At 34.1% G+C, this 26030-nt stretch overlaps 1 protein-coding gene across 2 annotated transcripts in view; it reads right to left on the bottom strand.

Moving 5' to 3' along the window:
* Nucleotides 1–11749: 11749 nt before the first annotated feature.
* The window catches only part of NLGN4X (neuroligin 4 X-linked), a 242593-nt gene continuing 228312 nt past the window's right edge, over nt 11750–26030 (bottom strand). For both annotated transcript variants that reach the window (XM_070750864.1, XM_070750863.1), the window contains exons 4-6: nt 20577–20762; nt 19436–20225; nt 11750–14005 (exon numbers count right to left, since the gene is read on the bottom strand). In XM_070750864.1, the coding sequence (XP_070606965.1) occupies nt 13162–14005; nt 19436–20225; nt 20577–20762 (1820 nt within the window). In that variant the 3' untranslated portion in view covers nt 11750–13161. The remainder of the gene's footprint in view (nt 14006–19435; nt 20226–20576; nt 20763–26030) is intronic.

Raw genomic sequence — 26030 nt, 5'->3', positions numbered from 1 at the left:
TATACAAAAGAAGATGATAGCAAAACAAGACCAGCACAGAAGAACTCAGCTCAGAAGACAATCTCTTAGACAAAGAACCCAAACATAAATAAACCAATGACGACTATGGAAGATGTGGTCCAATCACAAAAGCAAAAACCAAGGCAAGGAAGGAGAAGATAAGAGAACTCACATACTAATTCTCAACAAAATGGGATTGAAATATTTTCGACTAACACAAATGGATTAAACTCAAATAACAAGAGGAAGAAAACCTTTTACAAATTAGCTAACCACAACTACGACATAATATGTTTGCAACAGACTCCTATTTGCAAAAATGATGTTACCACATTACATTCTCCCATCCTTGGAGAATTCTTTATTTCATCAGCACCAGTAAAAAAAAGAGGAATAGCGATATATGTTAAACCTAAATTCACTCCGAAGCTTATTTATGCCGACCAAAATGGTCAAATATTAATTGTTCACTTAACCATAGGACAGAAAAAAACTACAATAATAGGAATATATACACCCTCCATAAAACAATCTACATTTTTTGCGAACTTACATGAAAAAATATTAGAACTGAATCTATCAAATTTCATTATAATGGGTGACTTTAATTCCATAGCAGATAAAACAAAAGATTACAAGGACAGTATTAAACACGATCTAAGAAAACAACTCCCAACCACATTTGACCAATTAGCACTTGAATTCGTGTTAAAAGATATATGGAGACTACACTATCCTGACTGCAAACAGTATACTTTCTTTTCCTTTCCTCACAAATCTTAGTCAAATATAGATATGGCTTGGTCCAACCCACAAATTATAAATGAAATAACAGATTACCAAATACTAATCAGTTCCTGTGCAGACCATAACCCTCTATTGTTAATACTCAGAGACCCAAACGACAAAAAATTACAAAGATGGTCTATGAACCAAACAACTATTAATGAAGAACAATTTAAGAATATTATACAACGTGACCTACCTAACCTTTTTTCAAATCAATTGCAATGGTAGTACATCACTACAAACTGTTTGGGACACTGCAAAAGCTTATACCTGAGGAATTTATATATCTTACATGGTTAAAATTAGGAAACAAAAACAAGAGAAATTACATATATTAAATACTGATACAAAACACAGAAAAAATCCATCAAAGAAAACCCAACAACACTGCGGCTTTAGCTGAAATAAATTCTATTAAACATGAAATAAATTTAATAACTCAACAACTCTCCCATAAATTAAAAATGACAAAATAATCATACTTTGAATCTGCAAATAATCCTGGCCAATGGTAAGCATTCAAATTAGCTCATCAAAAAATCTAATAAAAACATTGAGGTCCTATATGACAATTTTGGACACTTAAAATAAAATACTAAAGACGAGAAACAGATAATTCAACAATTCTATCAGGAACTACAGTATATGATACTGAAATAATAAGTGAGGAACTGATCTCAAAATATCTAAATCTAAATGAAACATCACTGATAACAGAGGAAGACAGGCATACTTTAAATACGGTAATACAATCAGTATAACAGAACTAAAAACTACAATTGCAAAACAAAAAAATAACAAAACTCCAGGTCCGGATGGAATACCTGCTGAATTTTATAAATACCATCAGGATCTACTGGAACCCATAATGCTAGACATTTACACTGAAGCTCTCCTGCAAAGTAAACTTCCCAACTCTTGATCAGAAGCCTACATAACACTAATCCCCAAAGAGAATAAAGATAGAAAAAACCTTGAAAATTACAGACCTATCTCACTACTCAACACTGACTATAAAATTTTCCCCTAAATAATTGCAGAACGTCTAAAAAAATTTTAAAATACTATAATTCATCCGGACCAAAATGGATCCTTACCCTCAAGAAATATTGGCACCAATACAAGAATAATACTTAACACACTCAAATATTACGACAAAAACAATGACAAACCAGTGGCCTTAATATTTATAAACTTATGGAAAGCTTTTGACAGTCTGCACTGGCAATATTTTACAAGTCAAATAGTCCACATGAAATTTGAGTCAACTTTGTCAATCTAATCAAAGCCATCTATTCCCACCAATCTGCCAAAATACTCTTCAACAAAGACATCACTGAGAAAGTAAGAATAACAAAAGGTCTGCATCAAGGTTGTCCCTTAGCCCCTCTTATTTTCATCCTTGCTATAGAAACCTTGTTGAATAACATAGGAAATAACATACAAATCCAAGGAGTGAAAATAAAAAAGGAGCAGTTCAAGGTATAAGCCTTTGCAGACGACATAGTCTTTATACTACAGGACCCCTTAGAATCAGCACCGATTTTACTGAAAGAAAACTATAAATTTGGAGAGATAACAGGATTAAAAATTAACAGTGAAAAAAACTAAAATCATAACAAAATATGACACAAAAACAGAATACCTTACTAGAAGAAACCCTTAATTTAAAAATAGTGAAAAAAATTAAATACTTAGGTCTTTGGATCTCCTCAAATTGTAGCACCATAAAAAAAGACAATTTTGATAAATTAACGCACGACATACAAAAAGATTTAACAAGATGATCAAACCTAAACCTTTCCTTAATGGGCAAGATATTTGCGATAAAATCCAATATAATAATAATAATAATAATAATAATAATAATAATAATAATAATAATAATTTATAATAATAATAATAATTTATTAGATTTGTATGCCGCCCCTCTCCATGGACTCCCACGATATCTGTATTTATTCCAAGTGGCCACAATAAATTTAAACAAAACCTTTTTTAACAATCTACACAAGAAAACCGCAAATTTATCTGGACCAAAAAGAAGGCAAGGATCAAATTAAAAAACTTGCAAGACCAGAGAACAAGAGGAGGCTTTGGCCTCCCAAACTTTAAATTATACTACCAAGCCTCAATATTAACTAGGATAAAAGACTGGGTAACGTTGAAAAACACAAGACTATTAACTCTCAAGGATTTTGATCTGCAATCTGGATGGCACTCGTTCTTTTCTTTCTTTTTTTGAAAAAAGTTTTATTAAATATCTACATTAAAAATACACAACAAGGGACAACATATTGACAATATGTACACATAAAACAAGTGTGAAAAAAAGGGGAAGGGAAAGGGAGATGAGAGAGAAAGAAAAAGAAAAAGAAAAGAAATAAAGCATCCTGCTTTATACATAACATATTTGGTATCATTATTTACAATGTGCACTACTCAAAGAGTAGTGTAATTTATGTGCAGCTTATGTCTAATTTGCAAAGAAATATCTTCCTTTTAACAATTGTTATATATTTAATACATAAATAAATCTTATAATTTCCTTGTCAATATATCAGTCATATATCCTTTTTTCTTCAATGGTATAATGATGCTATAATTTATTAATATTTATTGATATTAATTAAATTTATTGTCTTTAAATTTGGATTTGGGGTTCCTAATTTCTTTTTATTTTATTTTATTTTATTTTAATTTATTTTTGGCAACCCAGATATACCATCTGTCCCAGCTTTTGTGAAAGTCCTCCATATCCTTATCCTGTAGTTCGTAGGTCAATTTAGTCATTTCCACTACCTGGTATATCTTAGCTATCACGTTATATATCGTTGGTGTGAGTTCCTCTTTCCAGCATTGAGCATATGTAATTCTTGCAGCTGTTGTGGTATGCAGTATTACGTGTCTGTCGTTCTTTGAGAAATTTTGCCTTAATGTCGGACATGCACTAAATCTCAAACTATTTCAAACACCACTATTTAAGGAAAGCTTTAATAACTACATGGCAACACATTAAAAAAAACCTATTATCATTCTACTCTGAAATGGATATCACTAAATGAATTAATTACTTATCCAAATCATTTTTCCCCTTTGAAAACTCTAACCTATCAACAACTATTAGACAAAAATGACAACCTACTAACAAAACAACAATTCCACGAAAAAGGGATAACTCTTGATTGGCTAACATATCTACAAATTAACTCCAAATATAAAGAACATAAAAACAAATTCGGCTTTCAAAATAAGAACCCAGTAGACTCAATTCTTTTTGTCCCAAATGCAAAAATGATTTCCAAATTTTATAATTAATTATTAACGCAGAACACCATAGATGAACAAGTCAAAGGATCTATGATTGCTTGGGCTCAGAATTTTGGTTACACAATTAATTTGACTGAATGGGGAAAACTTTGGACAATAAATTATAAAATGATATTAGCAACATCATACAAAGAAAACCAATTTAAAATGTTTTACAGATGGCACTTTCCCCCTGCCAGATAGTCTAAAATGTATCCTAATGTGTCCCGTATCTGCTGGAAGTGTAAAAACTACCCTGGAACTTACTACCATTTATGGTGAACTTATTTACACACTAAAAAATTGTGGCAGGAAATCAAAAACCTTTTGGATCAAGTCATATCGAAGAATATAATACCCAAACCAGAATTTTTCCTCGTAGGTATCTTTAGATAAAAAATCCTACAAGAAGATAGATACCTTATTATACAAATACTAACAGCAGCCAGAATTACGTATGCCCAGTTTTGGAAACAAGAAAACATCCCAACTATATTAAACATCATCATAAAAATTAAGGAATGTGCTGAGATGTCCAAAATCACAATGGAACTTCAAAACAAAAAGGAATCAGATTTCTACAAGATATGGGAGAAATGGTACCAATGGTTAACAAAAAATAATATTTAACAATTTTTTCAAAAAATAAGAAATTCTGCTCGCCTTCCCACACTCCAATTGAAAAAACAACAATAGAATATGACCAAATATTGATCACAACCTGAATGTAAAAACAGACTCTTGCAACATAACCCCTCAACTTATTTTGAAATACCAAAACATCTACAGCTTTACAGAAACATCAAAACTCACTTCCATGATTTACTACTTTATATCATATAATCCCATCAGTCCTTTAGACTTTAAAGTCGTATACATCTAAAATGTCTGCCATATTGCAGACATTCCTCTCCCCCTTACCCTTCCTGCCTTTCCCCATCTTCTTACACTTTCTTTTTTCTTTTTTTCCTTTCATCATTTCATTCATTTACCTTATATTCTGTACACTTACCTTTCACTCCCTGTAATGTACAAACATATATAACTATTGTTATGATGTGCTGATGTATACCACATTATGTATAAGATTTCCCCTTATTGTGTATCCTCCCCCTTTTCCCCTCCCTCCATTTTCTATTTTTAAATTCATTATACTGAATATATATATATTTCTTTTTTCTGGGCAGTTGGAGAGGGAATAAACCACTTCGCTGTGGTGACTCCCTCCCACTGCCTCCCATACAATCAGCACAAGGTTGCCTCCCAGAGCATCTGGGTGCTGAAGGGCAAAAGAGAGTGCTTCACCCCGGCCAGATCAACTCGGCTCAGAGTCCCTCTTTTTTTTTTTTAGCCTTAAAGTTTTGGATTTTTTTTATTCTCCTCACCGTCTTCCTTCAACAGCGACTGTCCTCCTCCTCTTCTTTCTCCTACTCCACCCACCCAAATTCTGAGCTTTTATTTCTTTCCTAATACGTTTGTACACATTATTTGCTTTTACATTGATTTCTATGGGAAAAATTGCTTCTACTTAAGAACTTTTCTGCTTAAGAACCTGGTCATGGAACAAATTAAGTTCTTAAGTAGAGGTACCACTGTACTATAATTTTTTACTGGAGGTAGGTTTTCCCCCCTTGAGTGTTATATACCTACTATAAAAGATTTATTTAATGTCTCAAGTGTTATAAATAACAATTCTTTTATTGTTGTTGTTGGAATAGTTAGGGGTATTCCTTAAATTTGAGTCTACAAATCTGAGAGGGGAGATATCTTGGAAAGGTTTAAGAGGGTGGAAGAGGAAGTAGAAATGGAAGAAGGGAAGGAGAGAGAGGTAGACAAGGAGTGAATGAGTTAATAGATAGGAGGAGGAGTTGAAGAAAGAAAGAGGGGAGCTTGAGAAATAAACAGACTGGGGGAGAGAATGGATTAAGAAGGGGATTCTTGAATAAATGAGAAGAATGTGTATTTCTACATGTCTTTTGTAACTTTGAAAGTTATATACATGCGAATTTGTTTTCTGAAAGTGGAAAAATAAATAAATAAAACTTTTGAAAAATAAAAGAAACACCCAGATGGTAACTGAGCAATGTGTAATATGCAGTACAATGCAGTGAGCCATGTGCAGATCTGTACATTTGGGAATGAAACAATCACTTCATAAAAACATGGCCAACGCAGGAGAATAAACACATCAGGACTAGATTCAGAAGTGCATTTAACACAGGCCACTCTTTTGAAGACAGCAAAGTCCATATTTTGTACAGAGAGGATCGCTGCTTTGAAAGAGGGGTTAAAGAGGCTATCTATGTCAAAATTTAACAACCCTCAACAGAGGGGAAGGGATATGGCACCATCTATCTCCAATCTACAATGCAGTCCTTTCAACAGTTCCAAGGAGGCACCACACCAATTTATACCATTAAGGTGAACCTGATGACACAGATAAACCTCCATGTGATTTTAATGATGCACTAAAATAATGCAACTGACCATCTATCTGCAAGGAGCATAAATCCTTCCATTGCCCACCAATGTATGAGAAGTGAAATGTCTTCAAAGGGGAAAAAACAACAACAACAGAAAGACCAGTTGCCTATTGAAAAGCACCTTTGGGACAACCATGATCCGGATGACTTGAGAATCTTCATAAGCCTTTTTCATGATGAATGAAATGGCTCCAGTAGTTTCAGTATTATTTTTACAAATTTGCACATGGACTTTCTTCACTTCTACATAAAGAGCTTGAAAATTTGAGATTCTCCATTCTATGGTGACATATCTTTCCAGTAATATGGAGGTCCAAAAAATTCAAAGTTATTTAGCAGAGATTTGGAAAGACTTCCTGTATGTCTATATGTGGACAGACAGTCAATAGGATTATTATGGGAAAGTGTGCACTTTGGGATTTTTTCTCCTGGTCTACATCCCAATTGTGAATACAATTATTTTCATTCAAACATGTATATCTGAAACTTTGTGCTCCTGTATAGTTAGATACATAACAATACAGTACCTTACTAGTACCATGATTTCAATGTTTGTGTAATTTTCCAGCACCTAATAAATCAAGTTTTTGAGTTTAAAGTTTTTCAATTTGTTAGGCAGCAACTGAATATAACTTAAGAGTTATAAAATGTTTATATATTTCAATAGCCTTTCCAACTCCGACTCTCCTGAGAGGGGCACCATACAAATCTAATAAATAATAATAATAATAATAATAATAATAATAATTATTATTATTATTATTATTATTATTATTATTACTATTATCTTTGATATTCTCCAATTTTTAATTATTTTTATGCATTTGTTTTCCTCTTAAAAACTGAAATGTTGCGGAACTTTACAACAGGCAGACACTTAAGGCAACACCCCCATCTCCCTATAATAAATATGACGTAGATAGCTTAATGCTGTAAATGTAGCTTGTTAATTTCTCATCTTCTATGCAATGAAAATAAACAAGGTTCTACTGTTTTCCTAAAAATAAGCCCTAGTCCTATTTTTTAAATATGCACCTAATGTAAAATTGTTAAGTGTGCACCTAATATGAGATTTTTAAATGTGCACATATCCCCCCCCCAAAAAAAACCCTTAGTGAAGTTGTCATCAGCCCAGGGGTGGGTTGCAAGGGCCAATGGTGTCCAGCAGTAGCCACAGCCTGTGCACTATAGGTGAGTTGATTATCTGTCCAAGCAGCTGGCAGAAGCAGAGACATAGCGAGGCAGTTGATTCAAGCATGCCACATGGGCCACAGGCAAGCCAAGAGATGCAAAGATAAGTCTCCCATGGCTGGACACGAATTCTGGCCCTCTGTCTTTTGGCTTGCATGTGGTCCATATGGCACATCCGGATTGTGTGCCTTCTCCCCACACCTCTGCCTCTGTCTGCTGCTGGAGCCACCACGTGAACATGAGCATCCCATGACCACCTGCCCATTCCGGTCCACCAAGTCTTGGCTTTCCCACAGCCTGTGTGGCACATCTGAATTGCATGCTTCCCCATGCGTCTGCCATCTGCTTCTTGGACAGATAATACTCACCTGTGCTGCGTGGACTGCAGCTGCTGGACACTGTTGGCCCCCACACCATCTTTTGTGCACATGCCAGGGAGTAGGCTGCCTAGCTGGGCAGCTCATTCTGAAATTGTGTTTCTCCAAGCCCTGGTGCTTATTTTGGAACCAAAAAAATATAAGACCAGTTCTTATTTTCGGGGATATACATACTCTCTATTTAATCTTTCTGAACTATAATTATTTTTATATAAAAAAATCCGAGAACATTTGACCATATTGTTTGAATGTAACATAAGGTAGATGTAGTTTTTTTTAAAATGATACTAAGGTTAATTTATGTCAATCAAATAAATTTACAAGCATTATAATTTATTGGCAGACTAATTAAGAGTCATTTTATCTTTTCTTCAAGAATATGTGTGTGTGTGTGTGTGTGTGTGTGTGTGTGTGTGTGTATGTATGTATGTATGTATGTATGTATGTATGTATGTATGTATGTATGTCGAATCACCCTGGCATACCCAAATCTGGGAGGAACTTAATGATTTTTTGCTTCTTGGCCCAACCCGGAGCCATATCCAGGACAGTTAATTTTTCATAGCCAACAGACTATATTCGGCAAAGGGTAAAGGTTCAAATCCCAGTGAGGGTATGGCTAGCTGATGAGAGGAAACAACCTTGAAATATATCTATAGTAGTCTCTCTTCAAGCCCACACATTTACACACATTATTGTGAGTTGCACAGCAAAAAAATATGTAATATGTGTTCCTCTGACCCAGAGCTTTACCTCTGAAGTCACAGCAAAAAACCCCTCTATGTATACATATAAAAATATCAGAATTTTCAAAATAAATGTAATCATAATTAAATTTAAAATTTATAATTCATAATTCAAAGAAATAGTTTTCTGTTTGCTTCTTGTAGACCCAGTTGCTCTCCTAAAAGGAAAGAACGTTTCAGCCATATTTTATATTTCATATGTGTTTTTCTAAGAAATGATAATTACTATCATTTTTACCATATTTTTTGAATATTCAACGTTACAGACCTAGTGATATATGCAGAAAATAGTCAATTTATTAACTGTGGAACTCTGTTATATGAAGTCTTATGGCTTTTAAAAAGACAGGATTGCTCTTCTATTGGATCTCATTGAACTCTATTGTAGGCATTCTTTGCATGTCATCAGTATTTTTCAATAGGATTGAAGAAGAGGATTGAAATAATGGAACTGATAATGGACTAGAAAGAAACCATAGTTTTCATATATTTATATAAAGTTGCATGTTATATCCTAGTAATTAAATATCAGAAATAATACTAAGAAAGCTATTGGTCCAAGAGATTCAAGAAGTTTTCATTTGAATTAATTATTATGCTTAATTGTAAGGTCATTACTACCTTAACCTGGTGAGGGCTAAGCATTCTGTTTAACAAACATTTATTATCCCTTTTCACATGGCAGACTGTAACTAAAGTAAATAATAGTGTTATGTTTTAGTCATGATGGCAAAGGTCCAACTTTAGACAGCCAGTGTCACTAAGTGATTAAGAGGAGAGGAGGGGATCAAAGCTATTTTCCAAAGCACCCGAAGGTCAGACAAGGAATAATGGAAACTGGATAAGGAGAGATTCAACCTTGAAATAAGGAGATATTTTCTGACAGTGAGAACAATCAACCAATGGAACAGCTTGCCTCCAGAACTTGTGGGGGCTTCCTCGCTGGAAGCTTTAAAGAGACTGGGCTGCCACCTGTCAAAAATGTTGTAGAGTCTGCTGGAACATTCTGGTGGTGGTGGTGGTGAAGCAGATTACTGACAAGGTCTGTTAATCTGTAAAATACTAGGCAAGGACTGAGAAGGCCAATCTTCTAATCTTCAGCTAGGAAAGGAAAATTAATTAATTATTGATAGCATTTGTTGTATACAGTTGTTCAAATGTTACCAACTGGCATTCCATAAATTTTTCTGCAAACTCTTAGCAAGATTGGTTAAAGTATTTATCTTTATCCAGGTTATTATTTCAATATTTTTCAAGTGTTGACAAGGCTCATTATGGACTACATCCATATGCTCACATACATGTGCACATTCACACAGAAATTTTTAAAATGATAGTTTAAAAAAATGATAAACACGTAATTCTTTGCACAAAGCATTAGAAAATACTGTCATATTTTATTATTAAAAATGCTGCTGAAAAGTTTATACATATGTGTCCAGCCATATATATCTTCTGTCCTTACTTAAGGCAAACCAAAAAAGAAAAAAATGAAGAAATAATAACAAAAAAAAAAAACCCTGCGTGCCTCTTAAGGTTAAGAAGAAAAGTCTTGGATTTTTTTTCTATTCTTTAAAGTATCTTTTGTTGTTATTATTATAATACTGTACAATCCTTTGAAGAGCCTAAAAACGTCCATTTATAAATCATACATCTATCTGATGTATTAAATTATTAAAGTGACATCATCTTCATCGATTTTTAAAAGCTAAAATAATTCACTTACAGAAATGGTTTTATCCAAATGTCACAAGCCTGACACATTACTGTACATATTGCTAGCAGAAAACAACTGGAAGTACTAAACAAATACCATAATTCACATGACAAACATACCCATCTGAATAAGATGCCATCGTTTTCATTATTCCCCACTGAGTCATGAAGAAGTGTTATGTTTTAGTCATGATCCAGCAAAAATCCAGCTTTGGACAACCAGTGTCATGAAGTGATTAAGATATTGGGCAAGGATTGAGAAGACCCAATTTCTAGTCTGCCTTCAGATAGGAAAGCTCACTAGGTGACTTTGTGCCAATCCCTACTTTTAAGAGCAATCAATTTCACAGGGTTGTTTTTATAGGGAAAAGCTGGAGGAGGGAATGTTATGTATGCTACCATGAGCTCTTAGAAGGAAAGTGAAATATAAAACTAACAAAATAAATACCTTACAATTACATTTTAAAAAATCAAGGAATGCATTGACTTCCTTTGACTATTGGGTAAAAATTGGAACTGTTAAAAGTTTTACCAGGAAGGAAAAGGAAAGCACATACTAATTTCATTTTCTAAGATGGAAGATCATGTTAACAATTCTATTAGGTCTCCAGCTGTTGTTTGTTACCCTAGGAATCTGTTTTCTGTCTCGGAATCAGCATGAAGCTGTACATATATTCCATACTCCATACCCAGCAAAACATCAAAGTAGCTATGTTAGAATAGCTCAAACTATCTATTTTAAAGCAGAAGGCATCCTGTGTTACATTATGTGACATCACATCACATTTATATTTATTATTACAAAGATGATAGTATAGCAGTGTTGTGCCTTCCTCAATAAAAGAGAAAAAATAGAATGTACACCCAGGAAAAATATGATCTTGAACTCTGTTCAAATATCTTTGGTTTCTACCTTTATAAACCATTTGTAACCCACTAATAACAATTTCTACTTTTATAATGTCTGATTTATTTTGATTGATTTTTCTTTAGATTTGTTTTTCAACTCTATACAGAGATGCCAGGTATATTGTTGGAATAGCTGCATTGCACACCACACTTCCCTGCATTTGTAGATGTGAATATTTTCTTATAGAATTAATAATGATGAATTGTGAAATGATCCAACTTCTTCAAAACAATTCACCAATTATACATTAATAGGGTTTCTCATTTGCTTTCCATTTAATCAAACTAAGCTTGATTAAAATAGGTCAAAAGTTGTAGTTATTGATCCAGCAAGAACGTAATGGGAAAATAATATCACCCTTTGTCTAACTTGTGTGATCTCCCTGTTCAACGTAGCTATATCAATTTCCTTTCTTTGCACAACCTTTTCTGCCATCTGCTAGAGCAGGCAGAATCTTATCAAAGGGGAAAAACTGCTTTAGAAAGTAGGCTGTCTAAAAGAAACCAAGATTCATGGCACATAGGATACCAATAACAAAGTTCTTAGATCAACTGAACAAGCTTGTTGAAATTCTTCCAATTTATCTCTGTGTTGCAATATAATGGACGCTAACACAAAGAGGAAGGGAAATGGTAGGGTGGGGTAGCATGGAAGGTATGTTTCCTTTAAGGGAGGAAAAGTAAAATCCTGTTTCCTACCTATGAATTCCTCAACATGCATCTATTCAGCCTGTAAAGGAAAATCTAGCAGGCTAACACTGTCATCTGTGTCCTTTGTATGATACAACATGTTTTCCCAGAAATGAAACATTAGGGAAAAAAATCTTTCATGTTTGGATCATCAGTAGTAATTAAGAAGAATACCCTCCTTTAGGTTTGGGAGGAAACATAGGTGGTATGATTAATGCTTATACACATAGATCACAACTGAGGGCACAATCTTTCTAAAAGCATTTTTCAAACTGAAAACATCAATAAAAGCTTCTTTTTTAAAACTCACAGCTATGTACACTTTTTTTTTTTTTACAAAGTTCCTTAAATATAGTTCAGGCTGGCAAGTCATCTCTTTGCACAGAACTATACATATTTACTGCATAGTCAGTCCTATTTTTTTTAATAATAATAAAATCTTATTTCCCCATTCTGGATTACAGCTTCTTAGGATGGGTAAAAGCCCATGATGACGTCTTTTGTATAACAAGGGCCATTCATGGTATGGCACATATAGAACATCTTTTTTTTAATTTTATTTATTCAAAGAAAAGAAGAAGAAGAAACCCTATACAGTCACTGGCTCTGTGTTTCAAAACTTCCATTTCTGTTTGTTACACTCAATATATATCCTTTTCTAGGAGACTTTCTTCAGGCCTCAACTCTTATTTTCAACTCAAAGTGGTTGAGATATTAAAGCGGAATCCTAATAGCAATGTACACATTTCACATTTCACAGGGCTTAAGAGGGTGATCTTTCTTGAATACCAGAGTTCCTATGGAAAGGATCTGAAGAAAATTATGACCATTCTGCTCTTTCACCTTTTAACTTTTCATTTCCACAAATTTCTTGATGGAGAATATGAACTTCCCCCCCTTTTTTTCTTATGGTTAATCTTCCAGATGGTATGTGATGGGTGCATGACTGAGCTATACTCTAGTGGTGGAATGTCCATGAGGCAAATTAGTACTGTTCTGTCCTCCACTGAAAGTGTTGAAAGTATGCAAAGGTTGCATTCCTGTTAATGTATTTGGAATCATGGTTATGGTATTGGGTGTCATGAGTGGAATATCATCTGGAGATCTTCTAAGAGTCAGGGTATAATCAGGTGGACAGGTGAGTCTCAGGGTATCATGAGCTTGTAGTGACTCACAGTCATGATCATGCTCCAGCTGTTTCATCTGCAGTGACATAATTTCTTCATTCTGTATATGGGCAATATCATTGGTTGTGTTCCTTTGTGGACTGGGGCGTCTGTGGGTCTCATGACGTCGCTTGTCTTTCTTATAGTACAAGGCCGCAAATGCCAAAATGTTGAGAAATAATAATGATGCTCCTACAGCAATAGTAACACTTAGCTCTGTAGAATAATCTCTCTTGTTTTCTATCAGAACACTTGTATCCTCTGGAGAGGTTTTCTGGGTGTCTTTTGAATGCTTTGGATTGTTGCTTGGAGTCATTAATGGGCGTTTGGTGGTAAATTTCCCAGGAGAACGTCGGGTAACATAAGGGAATGATGTCATATCAGGCGGTGGCACCTTAGTTGTAGTAGAAACATACTGAAATATTTCATTCAAATTGTGCAAGTGTGGTACAAGTTCTAACCAGAAAGCGACTTTTGTTGCTCGGTAGTGATCTCGAACTCTGGGTTTCAAACCAATGTGTAAATAAAGTTGGTCTTTTGGGTTGTATTTAGACCAAGCAACTTCTTCAAAACGATTAGGCTTTGTATGGATGAATTTTGTATCTTGGGGAACAGGCTGGTTTGGATCCCTAAAAGTATACAAATAAATAATATTAAAAACAAATAAGTTACATACTCAAATGTATTACAAGAACTGAAGTCAATTTCCTTACATTCGTTATTTGAAGATATTTTGAGTTTCAAGGATATGATTAATAGAGCACAGTCTGCTTAGATAAGAATACTTGCCCAAAATATATACTCTGGATACATTTTATAGTACTTGTATATTTGCCTAACATATAAAAGCAATATTTTAAGTTACTTTTAAAAAAGGGCAACTTTTCGGGGATTTTCAATAATAGTTCACAAATGCAGATTTCAATGATAGGCATGGACACAGGAATCCAGAAAGTGAGTAAAGTATCAGGAATGAAAGACCAGATCTACATGTGAAGGTTCAATTAAATTAATGTATTGCTAAAAGCTTATGCACCTGCTTAGAGTTAGATAACGTTCAAGGCCACTCAAAAGAAATTGGACTTAGTTCCTTTATGGGTATATAGGGATTCCAGGCTGTTTCCCCTTTCCACCCCAGGTTATGCCATCCCTTCTCCTACATAAAGGGATGAACTATAAATTGTGACATCACTGAACAAACCTCATGACTTGGCAACTTGAATCTGATTTGGGATGCTAGTATGAAATGGGACTATTTTGTGATATTTCCTCAAATTTATTTCTTTGTCAGTATCTCATCACAATCTAACAGATTTTCAGATGCCCACATACACCCCATTAATATATGTTTATAAATAACCATAAATCGCACAATGGGAAGTAGGCATCATGATTTAAATGTTCTCTCTGAAATAACTGATTTTCCAGAAGGTGGCATATCCCATCTCCTCAAGCAACAGGTCATTCCAAAGGGCCAGAACTGCCACTGAAAAACATTACTTCTGAAACTCTCCATGAACTCTTGAAAATGGAGAACTATCTGCTGCTTCTCCTAAACATGATTGTAACAGGTGGGCCAATGGAAGTTGCAGCTCTCACGATAGCTTAGTACTAAGCCATAAAGAATTAACATTAGCAATTTAAATTTTACCTAGAAATTAACAGGCAGTTAATGCAGGGCTCACAGTACAGGTATAATATGTTCCCAACAATAATTACTGATAAGTATCCAGTCTGTACTAAATGAAGCTTAAAGTATCTTTTTAAATGTAAACTCATTCAGTTATTACTATGGCTTACATCAACTACCTATGAACATAGAAATCTTTTTTAAAAAGGCTAAAAGTGTCAAATCTTGAAAATTGTAATTACAGTGTTAGATAGCTCTCTTTGTAAACACTAAGAATTTTGAAATAAAGAACATTAAATATTTTGTGAATAGAATGGATCTTTTTCTATCTTCCCTATACATACAATAGTGTTCACTCATTTCCACGTGATAGGAAAACTAGTCCCCCCCTCCCGCCATGGGGTTTCATTTTAATTATAGAGTGCTGTTAAAGCAAATCATAATAAGTATCAAGCCCTTTTTTACTATGTTCACTACTGCTTTTGTTGGAACAGCAGGAAAAAAATGCAGTGTATGTGAATTTATCTTGTAGATTTATAGATTTTTAGATCTAGCTTTTCTGATTTCTAAGAGATATATAAATCATTAATGGCTATTGAAACAGAACATGTTTCCAATGTCAATAATTAGACCTGCAAGTATAACTGGTATAAAAGCTACAACTATATTTCTGCAACGAATTGTTTCAAGCAAAGGTATCGAACCTGCTATAATGCAAATCACCAACAATACTGTATAAATATAACTTCATTTGAAACTATTCAGGATACTTTGTACATTTCCCATTCAGTTACCCTTCTGAAATTGGATTGTGGATATCTGTATTAGATTTTGCCATTGGGAATACCTTCCATGTTGAGGAAAAAAAATGCAGCGTATGTGAATTTCTGTTGTAGATTTATAGATTTTTAGATCTAGGTTTTCTGATTTCTAGTAAATATATAAATCACATTCTACCTTTGATCTCTCCTACTGTGGATTATCACTCTCTATTTTAACTGGATCCAGCAAAAATTATGGATGATGTGATATAAAAAGTACTTGGTTTACATATTCATATACAAAAACATGATAGGATATTCTCATACCATCCTAAATATTTTTACAGTGGTCTCTCTGCTCAATATAAGAGGATTTTGTATGGTTTTTCTTAATCGTTAAATAGGTATCAAGTTCCTTGCTTTGATTTCCATATTTTGAATAATATACAGTAAAGAAAGAAATGGCATCTATCTGTCAACCTACTACCTATCAAACACATACACAAATGCTGTACTAATTTTGATATATAGAAAAATAGTCATGGATTTCGGCATATTGATTAATCTCTAGAATTTAATTCAGCTTCAGCTGGACAAAATGGCTGTTGATCAAATCAAGTTCTTCCTCTAAGAGAGAAAGACAAAGGGTTGATACAAATGAGTGGGCCAAAATTTAAAGAAAACAAAACACTGCCTTTGTTATCAAAGTTTCTAACTTTTTCTCGAAGAGACGAAGGAATGTTTCAACTTCAATTTGTGGTTCTATCATTGCTAGGGATGTCTTGAAAGTTCTTACATTGGGTTTACTCCATCTTGTTTACTTAAGAAAACACTTGTAATAGGAACTGAAAATGCATTCTGGAAACAAGATAGAACTCCTAGTATGTTTAAATGATTTCACTTAGATACAAAGTGCTGTCAGCTTTAGTTACAAGTTGAGTAAAAGAGATTAAAGGGAAACAGTAAAAGTTCTCTTGCTAAGTTGCTCTCCATAAATTGAAGAAAATTCCATGAAGTAGATCAGTGGGATTCACTATGAAGTCCTTTTATTAGCCACAGTAACAATAGCTTCATCCTGTTTCTGAAGAACTGAAGCAAATTTTTATAAAATACTAAACTACAGTATTGCCGAGGCAACAATTACAGATTCTTCTTCAAAACTGGGACAAATATGTGGATATATAATGCAACTATTGTGCAATATGTTGTCTTCTGCTATAAGCTTTTTTATTTTTTCCTCTGGTTTCTCTTGAGATACAAATGCTTTTTCAACAAGGCAGCAAGATGCATAATGAATTATATTGAATAGCATTGAGTGCTCTCTCTCTTGTTCCCTTCCTCCCTCTCTCTTCTGTATGGTATGTAAAATGTACTTGTGGTTTGAAATATCCACAACTACTATAAAATTCTCCCAAGGTTTTTCATTGTTTACTACTGTTTACAACTATAATTTAATTTTATTAATATTTTATATTCACCTAATAAAATTTTCCTTTTAAGTAAGATCTCCTAGCATTCAAAATTAACTCATCATGCTTATATCTGAGTTGCTCATTATAAGTAGTCCTTGACTTACAAAAGTTCATTTAGTAACCATTTGAAGTTACAATGGCACTAGGAATATTTACAGGATTGTTTTTCACACTTACAGCTGTTGTAGCATTCCTATAGTCACATGATCAAAATTCAGATGCTTGGCAACTGACATGTATTTATGATGGTCACACTGTCTACAGGGTCTGTGATCACCTTGTGTGACCTTCTGCTAAGCAAAGTCAATGAGGAAGTCAGATTCACTTAACATTCATGTAACTAACTTAACATCTGCAGTGATTCACTGAACAACTGTGGCAAAAAAGTTCATACAATGAGGAAAATATCACTTAACAAATGTTTTGCTTAGCAAAGGGAATTCTGGGGTTAATTGTGGTCATAGGCTGAGGTCTACTTGCATAGGACAATTCACTTAATCTATGTATTTTGCTTTAAAATATGCAAATAGTGTATATGTTTCTAAACAAAGAATTCTATTTCTTTTGGAAAAAACAGTCACTTTGTTCAACTCAAGTAATTCTATACATTCTATAAGCACAGTTGGTATCCCTCCTGTGCTAGGTGGAAGCAGCCAGTCAAATTCAGAAAATTCTGAAAAAAAAGATTTCCCTATTTATTATTTTTATGGAAAAATGGTTGGAAGCCAAAGTGGGATTGATTTCTCTGTCCATTCATCCTTATATCCATTTTTGCATCCATCCAATATATAGGAATGCTGCTTAAATTTAGTAGTCAAGGAAGAAGTAGTATATATCATTTTTTAGTGTAGAGAATGATGTTGTCTCCTGGTTTCTTTGTTGAACAGAAACAATTGCTTGCTTTTTGTGATGATATCTACTATGCCAGTCTGACTTTCTTAAATCCTATGAAATCCACTTAAGCTCCTGAATGAATCAGGACACTATGTTTTTCTCTGAACTGTCCAATATTGCTGCATACCATTTTCTGCACTGCAGTAGAGCTGCGGTTCTGAAAGCTCGGATTTGCCATAAAGGTTCATTGGAAAGATTTATGGGCCCTTGGTGCACTGCAAGGACCTTTCTTAAAATTCAATACTAAGACAAGAAAAGAGAACGAAGAAGAAAGTTTCAAAATCTGAAACAAAACAACAACCATCACTGCTATATAGAGGGGAAAATACTGCATTATTGTTTTAAGATATTTATATAAAATGTTTTCTGTTAGCTTTACCAGTAAGTTCCTCTGACCTATTGTAGCATTATGTTCCTTTCATATGCTTCAAAAATATATTGGAGCTTTCACATTTAATAAAATAAATATTAATTTAAAAATTAATCATGTACCTAGATGAAGAAACAAATATATATAATTACTTCTATTATATCATTCACCTTTTAATTTTAAAAAGGCAACCAATTAATTCTATAATGAAATCACAGTGGCAGTCTTGATAAGATCATTCCATGCCCCCCACCCCCAGTAACACATTATATGCCCTAAGTGTTATGGGAATATGAAATGGTGAGAAAACAGGACTGAAATAGACAAACTAACCAAATTGCTGCTATCTATGAAACAATTTAATGTGACAAATGTATCTCTTACTCATAGCAATATCTGTATACATAAATCAAATGTGCTTGATTACTGAATTATATTTTTGTATTGCAATTATTCCAAATAAATGTAATTTTATTGCCAGAAATTGGATGGCAAGAAATGTGATCTGTAGTCTTGGTAATACCCATGAATGGTGAATTTGATTTACTTCCTTGCCTCTGGGTTGGTGGGGCAAGGTCTATTTTCGATAAAGATGTTTAAATTTGACTGTATACATGTGTAGGCTGTACCTTCTCCAAGGTCCTGAAAGCTATTCAGCATAATTTGTAAAAAGATAGAATAATTAATCCTAATCTTGTTACATATATAGGGGTCATAGTCCCAAAAATCTACAACACGTTCTTTTAAGCTAGCCTTGCTTGTACATTATATTTGGAAAATGCTGGTTTCCTTCTATAGCACGGTGCCCACTATGAAACAAGGGCAGGCCCAACAAGAAAGGTGTTATAAGAATATCAAAAGAGAAAATGTTATCATTACAATTATAATCTTATAAAGCAATGTTATGCTCAAAATGTTAGGTGTCATCCTACCCTGTTTTGGCGAAGTTTGTCCAATAGGTCATAACAACCGCACTGAGCATGACATCATTCTTTGAAAAGTTGCAGTTGAACAATTCAGTAGGACCAATCATGGGGATACCAAACACATAAGGGACTTCATCACCATGTGCAGAATCAGCCCAACTGGGTTTCATTTCACTTTGGCAATGGTGATAAAATGCATAGAAGTATGTTGGAGAACCATACTGAGCATGGAGGTCTGCTGTGGCAACAGCTGGTGCAACCCATTGGTGGTCAGTAAAAAGTGCTACCAGGGTCTTCCTTCGTGTTTCAGGATTCTCCTTGTCTGCCCAATCTGTGTACATGAATTTAATGGTTTCTCTTAGAGTATCTTTCCCTTCTGGATAACCATATAGATTGTCCACAAAATTAGATACAGAGAAATCAAAATCATTCGGAGATATGCCTTCTTCATTATCCACAATTCCATCTACAAATTTTAAACCTTCTCCTTGGTTTACGCCTAACATTATATCATAGTTGAGAAATTCTCCCTGTTCCATTAGAATCTGTGGATCATCTGGAATTACATCCCCATCAATCACAGGCCCAAAGGCAATGTGGTATGTAGCTGGTGTGATTGTTTGCTGAATGAGTTCTTTGTAGTTCTTATTCCGAAAGCATTCAACTAAGTCTGTAGTGTCCAACGTGTTGCAGCCCACTTTTTCTGCCAAAATTGCAGTGTACTTGGCAGGTTGGTAATTCACTGCCCAGCTGGATAGGGCTGTTCCACTTTGTATGATTGCTTTTTGGAACAGACCTGCAGGTGCAAAAGTGAAAATTAAAATACACATACACACACAATTGACAAAACAAAAGGAATATTTATGATATCAAGAAGAAATACTGATTAAGAGAAAGTACAGTTCAATTTGCTGGAATGATAACAAAACATTATTACAGTCCTCTTGCCAAATGGTAGCTGTATTTTCTCACATAGTCAATGTTCATTATATAAAAAATGAAAAATTCAATGTGAATATCTAGGATGTGAAATTATTTCTGAAATATACAGTACAATGTTATAATTGACTCCAATTTTCATTGGGTTGCAATCCATGCTTACTTTATGGCTATTACAATTATATTATTTAACATAGAGAATGATTACCTTCCGAATAGTGAGATAATGTCAAGAGACTAACACACGATGCCCCAGCTCCTGATCCAAAAATAGTAACTCTCTTGGGGTCTCCTCCAAATGATCCAATATTTTCTTCAATCCATCTCAGAGCTTGAATTTGGTCAAGTAATCCATAATTGCCTTTTGCTGCCTGGTCTCCAGTACTTAGGAAACCTACAAATTAAAAAAAAAAGAAAAAAAGAAAAAAAGAAAGGAAAGATTACATTAAACTCAAATAATGAGTTACAGGGCATGCACATAAAATCTTTTCTTCTTCCAATTTTCAAAAGCTTAAAGTTCTACTTAAATGTAATTAATACAAGCTTTAAGGATTCAATTATTGTTTCTGTCACTAAAAAACATGAAGTGTGGCAATTTTTATTTCTTTTACATTTATGCTCCTATAGCGATTACAATATTAAAAACAGGTTTTTTAAATTAAAAAAGTGCTTTATAATAAAGTAGAAATAATGGATATGGCCTTGTTTCATGTCTGGTCTACCTGGTAAGGCAGATAGGAGCTGACAATTTGTGAAGCCTAACCCAAAGATATCTTTGTGAGATCCAATCAAATCCAGTTCTCTTCCCTCCAAGGAGAGAAGAATGTATGTACGTACACACACACACACACACACCAGTAGTGGGTTCTAAATACCCATTGCTACTGGTCACATGCTCACATGCATGAGGAGAAGGGTCCCAGGTGGGTCGGTGGATTTTTTCTTCAGCTACACTTTCCATCACACAGCTGTTGGGATGGAGTGAGGTATTATCAGTATGGGATGGGCAGGAGGAGTACTGGAAGCCCTTATGCAATGACTGGATATTTTATGTCCAGATAGGGAGACACAAGCACACATTAAATTCCATATAGTAAGCATTGAAACTATTTCCAAGGGTAATTTAATGTCCATCTTGGACATTAAATGAACTTTAATGAAACATCTGAGTATCTCTCTGGACTCAAAATTTATGCTTGAATAGCAGATAGAAACTATGACCTTTTCATAGTCACATGTTGTATATCAGTTGTGACTATGAAACCACCCCCCCCACTTTTCTCTATGTTGTGATCTTGTCAATGACTAAACCACGAAAGTTTGTTTTATATCAGTCAGCCCTTGAAAATTGTATGGAAACCTTTAGGTTCAGCACATAGTAGCAGATGTAACACCAGTTAACAACAATGCAGTAGGCATTGTCTACTACCTGAAGGAAAACCATGTAAAGCAGCTCTATACTCATAGTGGGGGTCTTCTGTCTTAGAGTATTAAAACCCAGGTATTATATTTTTGAAAAGTTATGAGCTACTTGAAGAGACTTGATCATTTTGCAGCCTATTTCATGACATCATCTTCTTCTTGTAGGGAAGTTATTGGTTTTTATGTTTTCATTTTATATTGCTAATTGTAGCCTGCTCCCAGTCTTTAAAAGCATGGAAAACACCTACTGACAGCATGAACGTAAAACTAGCTGCTATTTGATTCTCTATCCTCTTCAATAATGCACAAAATAACAATTCTTTATGGATTTAGTAAGAGGTAAATGATGAATAGATCTGCAAAGTACTGCACAGTTAATTTAGTAGGACACGGTTTTGAGCAAGAATGTAGGTGAAGCTAACTTTTTCACTTTGGGTACTCAGACTTCAGTGATCCCACAGCAACAAACCAGGTTTTGTTTTTGTTGTTGCTGCTGCTGCTGCTGCTGTTGTTGTTTTTGAGGGGTCTGTGCAGAGGATGGAAAAAAACAAATAAAAAAGCATCTGCCTTCCTGTCATGCAAACCCCATTTACACTTTTATCGTGTTATCAGATTTTGAAAATGGAAATGAGCCATGTTTGCAGGTGGCCTTGTAATTCAGAAAGCTGTCAAATTCATAAGCTTCAGATTTTCCTTGATTTGCTGAAAGCAATTCGCTTGGAACAGTTTGAATTCCACAGTCCTGTATATAGTACTGTATATAGTATATAGTTCACTACGTCCTAATTTATCATTTTTATTATCAACGTCGCAAGTTTTTTTAACTTTTTTTTTTAACTTCACAGGCATTATTTCTACAAGACATTTCGGAATTGCAATGTAAATGTAATGTAAAATGTAATGCAACTGATGGAAAATTCAGACTTCATCACTCCCACTTGAAACACTTGTAGGCACCCAACAGTTGAAAAGGTGTCATCCATTAGCATTTGTAAATTATCATAACTGTAAATATAGAGTAAGCTGTCAACTGGAAGCTAAAAAGATTTTTGAGAGTTTCTGTTCCACAGAGATATTTTAATGTTATTGCTTGTTGTTTGATATGGATGGAAGATTGTTGACTCAGAAATAGGAGATTATTTGAGTTGAAAGGACATTATTTGAGATTTAGGAGGCCTGCTTATCTAATGTAACAACACAAAGTTAAGATTAATGCACATTTTCAAAATCATTTTGTTAGAAATGCCATATTAAAGGTTTGGAACAGATTTAAAGCAAGATTGAAACCCAAAATTCTTCTATGATTGTCAGTTCAAGAATCCTTTTTAGAAGACAAATGCTAACACAGACTTGGTTGACTTAAACTGATTTTTTTTTTCATGGAGAACTTAGAAAAGGATTGGAAAAGGAGGCTTTTACTTTCCTTTTACTTTGTCCATGGTTTGTTTGTGCTCAGTTGACAGAAAGATTTTAATTGGATAAGAAGAATTTTGACTTTACAAATGGGGAAAAAACTCGATTCTGACCTGGATCTGTGAACCAATTACGAATATGCTATTGCTAAGAAACCTCTGTGGAATATGAACATGGAAGAAGAATATGTTAAATACTGTAACGCTAAGTAGGTAAAAATGGACATAATATAATGTTTAATCAACATGAGTATATGTGGAGTAAGGAATTGAAATCCATACTAAATTATAACTTGAAAGAGAATTTTCATAAGATGATATATCTTTCATCTGGAACACCTGATAAATTATCAAAGATGTATAATGGTGTGGAAATACATGCTGGAAATTTAATCAGTCTGAAGATACTTTTTATCACCTTTCATAACATGTAAGAAAATTAAGTAGTATTGGAATGATACATGCATTTTAATTCAAAGAAATCTTTACAGAAATGTACAACTGAAATCCAAGGTTTTTCTTTAAATTTGATGGATTAGCAATTCGAAACAAAGAATAGTGGAACTGAAGAAGATTCTTGGATGAGAAGTGAAATGTATTAAAGGAAAAACAAAGAAAGTCCACTTGTCTTCTGAAAAAAACACTTTTGGGACAACATAGGACATAATTTCTATATATGATAACAGCAGCAAGACTTCTGTATGCACAGAAATGGAAGCAGCAAAGAGAATTTTCTGGCAGTTATAATTTTTATTCTGGAATTGGAACATATATGAAACTTCAGAAAAAAGCTTAAAAATTGCAGCATGGGCACTAGTGTTCTGTCATCATATGAGAAAGATTTAAATAACTCAATGAACATTGTTTCAGTTCCAGTTTATATAAAGAATTTAACTGGTTTTGCCAATCAATAAGTTGATTGCATCATTCAAATTATGAAAAATTATCCTAACAATGATTACCATGTGATAATAACTGTATAGGAAGGAAGGAAGGAAGGAAGGAAGGAAGGAAGGAATGAAGGAAGGAAAGATAGACTTTTGTCTTTGCACTAGGCTTATAGATCAGTGATGGCAAACATTTTTTTCCATTGGTGCTGAAAGTGCGTGCGCTATCATAGAGATGTGGGTGCCCACCATTCATAATCAGGGCATGTGCGGGTACCCATAATTCAATGCCTGTGGAGGACGAAAATGGCCTCCCTCTCCCCCTGGAGGCCTGAAATGGCCCATTTTCCCAACTCTGATGGGCCCAGGAGGCCCATTTTTTCACCCTCCCCAGGCTCTAGAGGCTATGCTACAGCCTGGAGAGGGCAAAAATGCCCTCCCCTATCCCCCTGGAGGCCCTCTGTAAGCCGAAAACACCCTCCCATAGCCTCCATGTGAGCCGAAAATCAACTGGCTGGTTTGCACATGCATGTTGGAGCTGAGCTAGGGCAATGGCTTGTGTTCCATTCGCCAACACTGCTATATATTTTTTGTGTACAGTGAACTTCTGATTCTTTTAGCTTTGAGAATTCAAAGTTTTTAATTCCATTTTCTTAACTGGTCTATCTAAGATATGCTTAAAATTAACTTTCCCAGAATTGGAATGGAAGCAAAATGATGGGATTAACTGCTAGGGATACTTTTCTAGTTTTAATTTTTCAGTTTCTTTCATATTAAATTTGTGCAAGACCCCCATCAATAACTACTTCATGTTTAACAAATGAGTTTTTTTCCCTTCAGTAGTTCTGTGCTGATCTTCATTAACTGCAAGAATAAGTCTTCTTAATTTAAAAACTAATCATCAAAGCAAAGAGTCAGTATCATCTGACACCTAATGAATAAACAAATATTTCTCCTCTGGATGAGGCTCTATAGCATTTCATGGTTTGAATATAAAATCATATTTATATTAAAAAAGAACATTAACAGACAGAGTAAGATTATATATTCAAATTAAGTAAACTATAACTATTTCTACTTATATTAATAATTTGAAAATTTTTGAAATGCATAATAATTACATATCATTGTAAATACTATTCTATTAAAGTATACTACATATAATTCTATAGAGCTCTAATTTAATCCTTGGCTGTATAAAGAAAAGTTGATACTACATAAAGCTGTCTTCATCAAATGTAATCAGAAGAGTTTCTAAATCATTTGGCTTTCAACAGCTATCATATAAAACAATATTTCTTGACATTTCAGTTTGATTGACAGAAGCCTATCTCAGTGAATTGAATGAAGAGTCTGTATTCAGTCCTTTTTTTCAATGCTTTAGATCAGGTGTTTCAAACTTACATCCTCACGATAGCATCACGTGATGTGTCAAGACTTCGCCCCCTTCACTAAACCATGCAGGGGTAGGGCCAGCATGTGATGCATCCAGCCCATAGGCTGTGAGTTTGACAACCCTGCTTTAGATAATATCTATTTTTAATGTTTTAACATTACTACTATGTTCAGTAAAATAAAATAATACTGTAAAAAGGAAAGGATTGCAAAACTTAGGATGACTTCAGAGGTAATCTATCTCTCTGCATGCCTATATTATTAAAATCTTTATTAAAAAGAAAAAGAAATAAGGTATTCTTTCATTTCATCTTAAACTATTAGTGCTATTAATGCTACCAAAACAGTGGTAAGGGTCTTAGTTTAGAAAAGTGGAATCCATTCATTGATCAAAGGGCTTGTAATTTAGAGATTTAATTAAGAAAGTTGTTTACAAGGTGGGTCAAAGCTTAAGTTCCTAAAAAGATTGGGAAACTATTTTTTTTCCTTTTCCTAGTGAATAGAACTTTGACAGCACAGAAGAGTATGCAAAATGGAAATAGCAAT

Source organism: Erythrolamprus reginae, chromosome 4, assembly GCF_031021105.1.
Source record: "Erythrolamprus reginae isolate rEryReg1 chromosome 4, rEryReg1.hap1, whole genome shotgun sequence".
In the NCBI taxonomy this organism is placed as follows: domain Eukaryota; kingdom Metazoa; phylum Chordata; class Lepidosauria; order Squamata; family Dipsadidae; genus Erythrolamprus; species Erythrolamprus reginae.
Note: the sequence above shows the minus strand (reverse complement) of the source record. Positions and strands in the feature narration are given on the sequence as shown.